Raw genomic sequence first — 11,476 nt, 5'->3', positions numbered from 1 at the left:
GCCAGAGAGGGATGGAGCGGGCCCACTGCAATCCAGCAGTGGATGCAGCTCCCACCACCGCCTTGGGGAAGGCGGCCTCAGCCTCCAGGACTTAGGAATGGAGACTGAGGCTACAGTCAGGGCTTGAAGGCCTCTCCATGAGTGGGGTGCCAGGGGCTGTCCCTGCTGACCTGGGAGATGCAGGTCTCCCCCTATACCTGGGAGTGGCCCCGCACAGCGCCGGCCTCCCATGTCCCAGTGGGCAGCCTGCTGAGTGGCGCAGGGAAGAGGCCTGAGCCCAGGACTTGTTCTGCAAAGGAAGTGCTGCTGGCCCCGGCACCAGGACTTTGAGCCGGGCGGCCCCTCCCTGTGCACACAGGCCCGCCCACAGGCTGAGGGGAACCCAGAGCACCCGCTCCTCCTGCTGTGCCTGAGGGGGTGCCTCGTTCAGCACACTTTTCTGCAGACAGCGCAAAGGGGCATGTCCAGGCCTCACCCACAAACTGAAGGCCGGGCCCAGGGTCAGAGGATGGCTCCGAAGACAGTCCTTTGAGCGCTCCTGGGGAGACTCCTGGCCTTGGGGGGAGCCCTCCTGGCCTGGGGGGCGGCAGGGAAGCGGGAGAGAGCAGCTCTGAGCTGTGGTCTGCAGGCCCTGGGTTAAAAGTGCCACCAGACCTAGGTGAAGCCTAGGCGAAGCCACTCAGAGAGTGGAGCCTCCTAAGGGGCAGAGCAGTCATGTTCCTGTTGCTAGGGCTGCCGGGAAGCCCAAGAACGTGCAGTGTGCTAGGAGCCGGCCCTTGAGATCAGCCACTGGGTCCCAGCAGGCAGTGCCGGCTCCCTCCCCTGCCATGGCCCTTGGGGGCTGCTGGGCACACTGCTCTGTGGCAGCAGGAGGCCATGTGGGAGAACTGGGGGCATGAATGGTCACAGGATCTCAAGGCCTGCCTGTTGGTGGCCCTGGTTCCTTGAAGCTGAGGGTCAGAACCTCTGTCTCTGGCTGCTGCCTCAGGGCAGGGGCCTGGGACAGCACATTGCAGGCCAGGTGGTCCTCCCAGGAGACTTTGTGGGGCCGAGGAGAAGGCAAAGCTGCCTTGCATTTGCCTGGTGCCTGCTAAGCCCCAAGTCCATCCCTCCCCTGAACAGGACGCTCGCAGGGCCCTGCCCGTCAGAATGCACGTGGAGTCCTCTGAGGTTCGGGGGTGTGGGTTGCACTTGAGGGACCATCTTCCTGGAGATCTCGTAGGGAGTTCCCTACAGGCAGGACCTGAGGCCCAGCCCCAGGACACCACCCCACCTTCCCGGGGCTTGGGAATGTTCTGAGCCCAGCTTCCTGTCGAAGACCGCCATCTTGCTCCTACGACTCCTGGTCACCGTGGTCCCGGGCCCGTCTCTGAAAAGGGGCATCCCCAGCCCGGAGCGTGATGGACCAATGCGAGGGCCTGAGCCCGAGGGTGCGGACAGTAAACCGTTTATTACTGTGTGGACACAGACACCGTGGTGCATGACAGACAGTTTCAACACCATGAGCGCTGGGGACGGAGCTGTGCCTGGACAGCTCTGCGGTGTGTGGTGGCGCCACGCTGGGCCGGCTGTCACCACCAGCTGAGGTGCTAACAGCGTCACCTGGGAGAAAACCTGGAAACCGTCTAATGAAGCAGGTGACTTAGGGGCGTCTCTAGAAACCCAAAGAAATGTACCTTAAATAAGCAAATATAAAACACAAAAAAGACGAGCAGATCTGGTGTTCCGTGTCAGGCAGAATCTAAAAAAACCCAGGAGTTGCACTTGGTTTCCTCACTGTCATGTGTGATCACAGGTCAGGACGTTTCACAGCAGCGCGCCCAGGCTCCCGTGCGTGCTCTGGTGCACTGGAGTCTGGGGCTGGCTGGGCTTCTGGCTGTCCTCTGTCGCCGGATGGGCTCGACGAATCAGCGCAGCGAGGCCGGCCCCTTACGTGGTGCTGATCCCACTCAGCTCCTGCCTGATGGCTGCGGGACAGGTGGCGGCGGCTCAGGTGTAGCCATGACCAGTGCAGCCCGGTTCCTCATCAGGGCCCCGCACCCCTGGCGTGGACCTGCCTGGTATGTGTCCCTGTTCCATCTCCTGGGAGCCCCACCCAGGCTTTGGCATAGACCTCTGGGGTGATGACCAAAGGCTTTGGGTCTCATCTGCCATTCCTTCTGCGGCGGCCCCTGCTGCCACTGCCCTTTTAGGGGAGGACCTGGCGTAGGGACAGAGGCCGGTGCCCTGCCTGTGGCCTCACTGCTGCTGAGGAGTGCTGGGCACCAGAACTCTGGTGTGAGGAGCTGCTGTGTGGGGACGCAGGGTCTTTGTAGGCTCTGGACAGGTGGGTGTCCAGGTGCCGGGGGCCCAGGAACCCTTCCCCCAACATAGTGGAGGCTGAGGCTCTGCCCTCCCAGCTCCTGCAGGGGTCAGCAGGAAATCTTGGCCCTGGACCCCAGGGACTGCCCTGGCTCTGCTCACTCCTCAGGAGAGGCAGGGTCCTCTCTTGCCTCCCCCCAGCTTCCTCACCACCCCAAGCTAGTGCTCCAATCGCCGGCCTCCCAAATTTGGGCCTTTCCCTCCTTCCTCTGGTATCCATCCCCTCCCGGACTCCCCCTCCTCTATGTCAACTCAGGCCTCTCTCTGGATGGACCTTGTTGGGCCAAGAGCCAACAGCCAGGAGAAGGTTGTGGGGGCTGGGGGATGGGAGCTGCTTCTCAGAGCCCCTGGTATGGCCCATGCCTAGCCCCGGGCTCTCAGCCAGGGTGGGCTCCACCTGGGGCTGCACCCACAGCAGGTGGAGAGGCTGTGGTGGGCCCTGGGTTTCTGACCCAGCTATGCCTGGGGCCAGACGGCACCCAGCAGTAAGGCGGTGTGACCAGTTGGCTGAGTGCCTGCCTATCGCCCAGGCTGCCTCATTCCCCTCATTTGTTAACTCCTTATCTCCCCAGCCCAGGCCTTTGGGGGAACTGGACAAACAGGAACTGAGTGCTCTCTGCTCAAACAAGGGTGGGCCGGCTGGGGGAGGAGGCCTGGGTCTTTGGGCTCCCACCTGCCTCTTCCCTCTGCCATCAGCCTCCACCCCTGTGCGCTTGTGGGACCCTTTTGCCCCAGTCACTGTGATGCCCTGCGGGCCAGACCCAGCTACACACTCAGGTGTCAGCCTTTATCACCCTGGTTGGGGAGGCACGTGGGGAGCTGGCACTGGCTGTGCTGCATAGCTCGTCCCTAGACTGAGTCTGCCCTGCCCACTCCCCCTTTTCCTCTGGCTGCAGATCTGAGGCAGAGCATTCAAAGGCTCTGCTGGGAACCGGAAGGACGGATGTGATGCATTGAGACCCACCCTGCTCTGGAGCCAGAGGCTGCTCCCCGCCTGGTCCCCAGCCCAGGGCCAGGCAGGCTGTGAACGAGCTCAAGCCTGGAAGGTGCTTCTGTAGACCTTGGTCTTCCTGTACCCCCAGGAAGGCAGAGTGGTCACCTCAGAAGCCCAACACCAGTGACTGGAGGTGGCAGTATCAAGAAGGCAGTATAAACCGCCAGGGGGTGGAATGACAGCAGCTCAGGTGGCTCCTCCAGACCTGGCTCTGGAACGATGCTGGGGTCTCCCCTCCATGCTCTTCCCACGTGGGTCTTCCAGGAAGGTGCCGGGGATGTGGAAGGTCAGATTCGGGTGTCATGCTACCAGGGAGCTACAGATTCTTAGGCAAGCCACTTAGCTTTCAGCTTTCCTGAGCCTGTTTCCTCAACTAGAGATGGTAAGAAGAATGAAATCTCTCACAGGGCCCAGTGCAGTATGGGCTCCAGCTCAAAACTGGAGGCCCCCAGCCTGGGTGACAGGGACCCTTGTCCTGCGGCCGCACCTGGGTGCCACCCTCCCCAGTGGGGCTGCACTCACCGTCGATGATCTCCTCCTTCACCTTGTGGAGCTCTCTCACCACCTCCTCTAGGATCTCCTGTTGGGAGAGGAGTGTCCAGGTGAAGGGACAGGCAGTGGAGACGGAAAAGCCGGCCTGGACTGGGCCATGTCCAAAGGGCTTGGGGCCTCCTGGGCCTCTCCAGAGTTGCATCTGTCACCCTTGTCTCCTCGTGGCCCCCTTCCCACGCTGAGGGGGGACGGCATGGGAGGCCTGGGAAAATCCTGCTGCCACCTCCCTCAGGTAGACGCCACTGAAACTAAGGGCTTCCTCGGGGCAGAAAGCCCCAGAGGCAGGCCTGAGGGAGGTGCCCAGAAAGGTTGAGGGACATCCTAGTTCTGGTGATGGCAGGGGCTGGGGACGAAGGACAGGCTTGGGCACCCCCTTTCTGCCGTGGCTGCTCCCTGACTGGCTTTTTGGCAGCTACATGTGGGCCCCCAGGGCCTGCCTGGCCGTGCTGGTCAGAGACGGTCCCCCGCCTGCTGGCTGCCCTCAGCCTCTTGAGGGAAGGGCACAGGGCATGCTCACCTGCTTCATCCGGTCCAAGTCGAAGGCATCCAGGGCCATGTCATTCACGCTCCCAGCAGGCTTCATCCTGGGAGAGAAAGGGCCTGTGGGTGCCCTGGCTGGAGACAGGTGTGGGGGAAAGCTGGCTGTGCAGAGGCCCCGCTCAGGCTGGGCCCACCTGCTCCCCTCGCTCCATAGAGGCTGCTTGCTTCAGACTCCGGCCACCTCAGACTGCCTGAGAAGGACTTAACGCCCCGTCTCCACCTCAAGAGGTCTCCATGGATACCGTGACTGTATTTCCCAACCCGAGAGCCAAGGCTGGCTGGGGTCAACAGAGAAACTGCTTTCTGATCAGAGAGCTCTTATGCAGAGGTGGCAACTTAAGTGACAACATCGCACCCACCCGTTGCCTCCCTGGAAAGAAACACAGTATTGACAGCCTCCTCCTCAGGGTGGGAGCTCATGCTCCAGGTTGAGCTGGGGCTCGGGGAAGCAGCAGCGGCGGCAGGAGGTACAATGTGAAGTTGCAGAGTTCACACCGGCCTGGAGGCGCGCTCCTGACACACCAGCGCCCCCTGGTGCTGGAGCCTGCTCGGGCATAGCACACCTCCCCCAAGAAACATCCTCCCATGGGGTGGCGCTCTTTTTTTTTTTCAGACAGAGTTTCGCTCTTGTTCCCCAGATTGGAGTGCAATGGCGCAATCTTGGCTCACTGCAACCTCTGCCTCCCAGGTTCAAGCAATTCTCCTACCTCAGCCTCCCCAGTAGCTGGCAGTACAGGCATGTGCCACTTTTGTATTTTCAGCTAACTTTTGTATTTTCAGTAGAGACGGGGTTTCACCATGTTGGCCAAGCTGGTCTTGAACTCCTGACCTCACGAGATCCACCCACCTGGGCCTCCCAGAGTGCTGGGATTATGGGCGTGAGCCACTGCACCTGGCTGGTTTTGCTCTTTCGAGGTAGTTCTCGTGGACTACTTCTTTGAAAAGTTTCCGAACTAAGGTAACCGATTTGAATTTTATTTTTACTTATTTGAGACAGGGTCTCACTCTGTCAACCAGGCTGGAGTACAGTGGCATATCATGCCTCACTGCAGCCTCAACCTCCCAGGCTCAAGTGAGCCTCCCGAGTAGCTGGGACTACAGACATGTGCCCTTTCTTTTTTTTTTTTTTAACTTTTTGTAGAGATGGGGGTCTCACTGTGTTGCCCAGACTGTTCTCCAAGTCCTGGGATCAAGTGATCCTCCTGCCTCGGCCTCCCAAAGTGCTGGGATGACAGGCATGAGCACCGCGCTGGCCTGATTTGAATGTTAATGTGTCACACATGCATCTTCCCTGGAAGATCTTGGCAAAATGCTTGTCTCTCTGGTCTTTTAAACGTGACTTGGTGCTGAAAGACACACTGCTGGGACCCAAGTTCCCTCCCACATGGACGGGATGGAGGCTGGAGCCCAAGGTTTCAGGGAAACGTATGTGGCCTGTGCCCCTGGGTGTGACCATGGGCACACACATTTATCTGGCAGGGCCAGCCTTGGTGCTGAGGGGTCATGGGCACAGAGGAGGACCATCTGGTGACACTGAGGACCAGTGTTGCCCACAGCCAGGGAGAATAAGGATGAAGAATGAGTGTTCCCACACCCCTCCAGATGAGCTCAAGAAAGAGGCCAAACCTAGCCCTAAACAGGTCTGTAAGTAATTCTGGGTCCTGATAGGCAAACGCATCCAGCCAGAGGCCCCTGGGTCCTTCAGGCCTCTCCTGTGGGTTCCAGACCCTGTTCCAGCAACAACTGCTGGGACACCTGGGCCGACTGCTCCACCTCGCCAGGCCCTGGCCCTCTCCATCTCAGCCCTGACAGCCACCCAGTGATAAACACAGCAGGCTTCCTAAGCAATGTGACGCACCAGAGGGGTGGTGGTACATGCTCCCCTTGAAGTCATCTGGAAATTAGAGAACAGATTTGCCTCAGAGCTGAAGAGAGACCCTATTCCAAGCATGAATGGCCTTGACAATGTTCCTGCCCAGTGAGCGACCCTTTGCCACTCACAACATGGCAGCCTGCCTTTGCTCCACCAGCAGGACATGGCGGAGTCCGCTGGGAGCGCTGCAGGCTCCCCCTGCTGCTGTGTCTGCTCCAGGGCCCTCGTTTTGCCCACTCTGGTTGCCTTCCCCTTCCCAGCCTCCATCATGGCACCCTGTGCCTCAAGTTCCATGACTGGGCCCTGCACATGAACACAATGCAAACTTCTAACTCCGCGCTCCCTCACACCCTCTTCCTCACCCTTCCCGTTCCCCTGCCCCATGGCCTGTCTGCTTCGAGGTGGAGGTGCGGGGGAGCTTGGCGGGTGGCTGCAGGCTCAGGGCCCTGGCACTTACCCTTCCTTCAGCTTGGAAGGCTGTCCCCATGATCTCCGCAGAGCAGACTCCTCCTCGTCCGGGTCAACGAAAATGCCAGCTCCCGACAGAGGCTTGCCCCACCCCACTCCGCAAAGCACCCTGTCCCTTCCACCATGTGGCCCCGCACCCTGTCCAGAGCACCCCTCAGGACCACAGTGGCCTTGTTCACACGGTGCTCTTTGCAGGCAGGGACTGTCCCCAGCACACGGCCTGGCTGACCACAAGCCTTGGACAAACCCCAGCTGACTGCTAAGACTTCCTCATCTCTGTCCACCTGCACTGCTCTGCTCTCACCACCTGTTCAGCTCTGCAAGGCCAGTTTCAATGCCTCCTGCTCTGTGATAAGGGTGGTTTCCCTTCAATTTGTGGTGGCGATGGAGACATTCTTGATGCAGGTTCTAGAGGCCTTCCAATTCAGGCCACATGTACCTCCAGATACTATGTGGCTGGCTGCCTCTGCCTTTTTGGGCAATCTCAGTTCCAAATATTCTATCATGTTGTCATGCCAGCTTTTGGCTTGGGAAATATGGTCAGTATGTCTGTGGGGAAACTGGTTCTGTGTGCTGGACGCAGAGGAAGGACTCTGGGCTGGAGGAAAGGGGTGGGGCTCAGCGCCAGTGCTAGGACTAGTTGAACTGTAGGGTGCAGCCCTGGCTAGTGACCACACCCCATGTCCAGCTGTTGCTCACACAGCTGTCCCCACCACCACCCTGTGCAGCAGGGGTTAACAGACCTCACTTTGTGGGGGGAAAACAGAGGCTTGCCCACTGTCACACGTAGTGAGTCCAGAGCTGGGCCTCCATGTTGGCCCCCCTGCACTACCTCTGTGGACAGGCCACTGCCCTCCTTGGCCTTGCTCTCTCCCTCAGAGGGAAAAGACGGAGGAGCTGGCTGACAGGACCCCGAGGTCCTGGGTCTGAAAGAACAGACCACCTTCGCAGAGCAAGCTGTTAAATGCCAGGACGTGAGACAGCGTGCAAGGTTGTTAGTCACGGGACGGGGGACAGAGGAGCCCCAAACCCTGGGGGACATGTGAGCAGGAGGGTTGTTCGGTACCTAGAGTGAGGCTGCGACTGAAGGGGGCTCTTAGCTTCGGGGCTCTTTGCCACAGACGGGGTTCTACGGCAATGGAATGAAACAGACATGTGAATCGGCGCCAGCGCCCGCCTCTGCCCCACCAGCCTCGCTGCTCAGGCCTTCCTGGGGCAGCTCACCTGGACAGAATCGAGGACACAGGCTTCTCCACCGAGTTGCTCCGCTCCCAGGGCTTCCGGCCAGCCTCTGTCAATTCATTTCATGGATGAAGAACCTCACAGGTGAAGGGACTCAGTAGCCACCCCAATCCCCTAAACACCCCAACAGGAAGCCCTCACCCATGCCAAGGGTGCAGAGCCCCGTGGCAGGAAGGTCTGATTGAGTTAAGCCAAAACCTGGCACCTTGTTCTCAGTCCCCCATGGCCTAGGTCAGGTTGACCCTGACCTGTGATCTGGTTCTGAGCCCTTCACTGTGCCAGGTCTCTCTGGAATGTGAGCCTGCTGGTAAGGGACCCAGTGACTAGAAGCCACAGGGCGAGCAAGCACGACCTCCCCGGACATCACAGCACAGCCTTGCTCCCACGTGTGGTGTGGCGGCCAGGCCCCTCGGCCCGGCACCTGCTACTGAGGGGCTCCTTAGTCTGCCTCCCATGCTGCGCCTGGCTCTGTCCCATTCTGGATGGCTTGTCTTTTCTTTTTTAAGTGGTATTGGATTATATTTTGTTCTACTCCAAAAGATTTGTTGCATTAACTTCAATTCGTTGACTTTGCAGGATAAGCAGAGGCAGAAGACAAAATCTCTAGGGGTAGTGGGGCAGCTGCCTGGCCCAGAGCTAAGCCTTGGCACCCTGCGGACCAACGGTGGGATTGAGGCAGTTTTCCTCAAAGCCACCTTCTCGGACAGGCGCTGGGCCTGCAGGAACTAGACCTGGGGCTACAGACATGTCCCAGGTGTGTGGCCTTGAGCAAACCACTCTGCACACAGATGGGAACCACGTAGCCCACTCACTGGGCTGTTGGAAGAAGCAAACAGGGCAGGGGTATTGATCATGTTCATCAGCCAGGAACCTATGCATCCTGGCAAATCAAGACACCAGGCAAAACTTAGGAGGAGAGGACATGGCGTGCAGTTTCACAGGGAGGCGACACCCAACCTGAGCATGCCCCAGAGACACACGCGAACAGCTGGCAAGAGCCTCCTCTGCCCAGCTAGGGCAGCCTGACGCCCCTGCCTCTCCTCGCTGTGCTCATGAGCCCAGGCCTGGCACAGCAGGTGCTGCAAAGATGTTTGTCGAATGAACAACCAACCCTGGGGTCTTCCTCCCCTGCGAAGCCTCATCATAGTCTCCTAACTACCTCCCATCTGCCACAGCTTAGACAGAGAGAAACCTGAGCCAGGGAAGGGGCTGCGTTTTGGGTGGAGCGAGATCTACTGCCATCTCTGTAATGTCGGTCATCAGCTGGTGTTTCACCGGGAGACATGAGTCCTGACACTGATACCTCTTAAGAGCACTGGCCCCAGCCTACCTCAGGAGCCCTGGACACAAACTCCCACCCTGAATATGTGCCGTCAGGCAAGTGCCTTCTCTCGTGCGGGACTCAGGGTCCTGGTGGGAAGGTGACATGCAGGTCACCCTGGGGACCCATCACAGTGGCTCTGCTCTAGCACTTCCTGTGCTCCCACATGGGCTCCTGGGGGAGGCTCTGGGGGACCCATAAGAAATGGGCTTCCCTGTGGCCTGGCCCTCTGCTCAGGCATACTAAAGAGGCTGGATCAGAGGGTCCTGTCCGAAGGGTCCCCCTCCCACTCTGAGACCTCATGCCTCACTGGGGTCAGCGGGGGGCGCCCTCTCACCTGAGGAGTTAGGTGGCTGGCTGGCTGCTCGGGTCCCCGGAGAGGGGGAGGTACTAGGATCTTCCTAAAATGGAGAAGAAGGGAGTCTGTTTAGGAAGGCCACCTGGGGCCAGGGCAGGACATCATTGGACACTTCATAAAACCTCAGTTTTCCAAATGTTCCCAATGAACACATATGACTTTTATAATTAGCAAAACATTAAATATTTAAAAGTGAAAACGCAAAATCTCAGTGGGGAGAGAATCGAGCCAGTGGACAAAGCTGGGGAAGGGGAAGGCTACAGGGAGCTACAGGCTCTCAGCAGGGTGATATAGAACTTCCTTCTGGCCCTCAACACCCGCAAGCCCTGAGCTCCCCCTTGGGCCGGATGCCTCCCGTATGTCATCTCACTGACTTCTCATGAGCACCCCGTGGACTGGCCTGCTCCCCCTGTGCAGCACACACACCTGCCCGTGTAATAGGTCTGTGGCAATGCTCGAACAGTGGACGTGTTCATCCAGCAGTGGGGACACCTAACACTCATCATGCATGGCATGTGCATCAGGATGGCTTTTCAGCATCAGGAACATGCCACTGATTAAGTAATAAGAGTAATCCTTCCACTTGATGAAGCAGAATGCACAGCATTTGAGCTGTTGACAGGCGGCCATCCAACCTGACGTGTCATTCTGATCTGAAGCAAAGAACCTCTCCCTTGTCACCGTGGGCAGAGGTCTTTGCTTTGTCTCCTCTGCTCACTACATCCCCACACGAGAATCAGGAACGCCCTGCGTATCTGTGTGGTGAATGAGTAAGTCCCGGGAGGCTCTGGTCAAGAGGCAAAAGCAGGTGCCAGCCTGCAGGTGCTGGGATGAGGTTCTCAGGCCTCCTCATTTTAAAGACAGCTGAATAACAGATTATGTCAATCAACACACACATGTGGGGGCCACGATGAAAGCGATACAGGGTGACATCAGAGTCACTAAAAAATTATCATCTTTTCTTGTATGTTATTTTTTTAAAACCCTCCCTGCTTAAAAGGGAAGTTATGCTTTGACTCTAGGCTGGGAAAGAGGTGGCCGCAGCACTCCCAGGCCCTGGGCACAGAGACTTGCACCCCACCTCTGGCAGTCGCACAGTCTGTGAGGCGGCCGTGCCTGGGTGCAGGTTTTCAGGTGGTGGAACTGGTCCTCGGAGCAGTAACTCCATTGGCCCAGGGCCAGCTCTGCCATGGCAGAGTGCCTGCCCAAGTCACCGGACTCCACATTTGGGGCTCTTTTCGTCTTTCAAATAAGCCTTCTTTCTTCTCTGTTAATGATAAACTTAGTGCATGTTCACTGCAGAGAACTGGGGAAATACCAGGAAGCATGAACAAGAAAACGAGTGCCGGCCATCAGCCTCTCTCCCTCCCACTGCACTTGTGTGGTGTGTGGATCTTCTGAAGGCCCTGCTCTCTTTAGACGCTAGTCCTGGGTATGAGAAGGGACCATGGCAAACAAGAACCAGCTGTAGCCAGGGGCCTGTGAAAAACAAGACAGAAAAGATGGGGGTCTGAGGAGGAGAGTGCTATCCTTGGGGTTGAAGGTTTCAAGAATGTTCCTCTTCCAGAAGCCCCTGGGCTTTGAAATCCATTCTTCTTAGAGCTCCAGGAGCGAGAGTTTTAGTTTTCAGGGGCTGGGACTGCAACATACTGGCACCTGACTAAGAAAGGCCAGCGATGTCTTCAGAGCCCCAGGGCTGTGGCTGGAGCGAGGCCACAGTATTTTGATGTCTGTGATTATCCCGTGGCCTGCAATTTCAGAAATTCA

At 58.2% G+C, this 11,476-nt stretch overlaps 1 protein-coding gene across 8 annotated transcripts in view; it reads right to left on the bottom strand.

Annotated features, from left to right (window-relative positions):
- Positions 1-1,431: 1,431 nt before the first annotated feature.
- EVL (Enah/Vasp-like) overlaps positions 1,432-11,476 on the bottom strand; it is a 172,765-nt gene continuing 162,720 nt past the window's right edge. For 3 of the 8 annotated variants that reach the window (XM_034938126.3, XM_008958300.4, XM_003832852.5), the window contains exons 9-14: positions 9,689-9,752; positions 8,013-8,079; positions 7,855-7,917; positions 4,425-4,491; positions 3,878-3,935; positions 1,432-1,967 (exon numbers count right to left, since the gene is read on the bottom strand). In XM_034938126.3, the coding sequence (XP_034794017.1) occupies positions 1,930-1,967; positions 3,878-3,935; positions 4,425-4,491; positions 7,855-7,917; positions 8,013-8,079; positions 9,689-9,752 (357 nt within the window). In that variant the 3' untranslated portion in view covers positions 1,432-1,929. The other 5 variants (XM_063596121.1, XM_063596122.1, XM_008958303.3 and 2 more) reach the window with 4 other exon arrangements.

This window comes from Pan paniscus, chromosome 15, assembly GCF_029289425.2.
Source record: "Pan paniscus chromosome 15, NHGRI_mPanPan1-v2.0_pri, whole genome shotgun sequence".
Lineage (NCBI taxonomy): Eukaryota > Metazoa > Chordata > Mammalia > Primates > Hominidae > Pan > Pan paniscus.
Note: the sequence above shows the minus strand (reverse complement) of the source record. Positions and strands in the feature narration are given on the sequence as shown.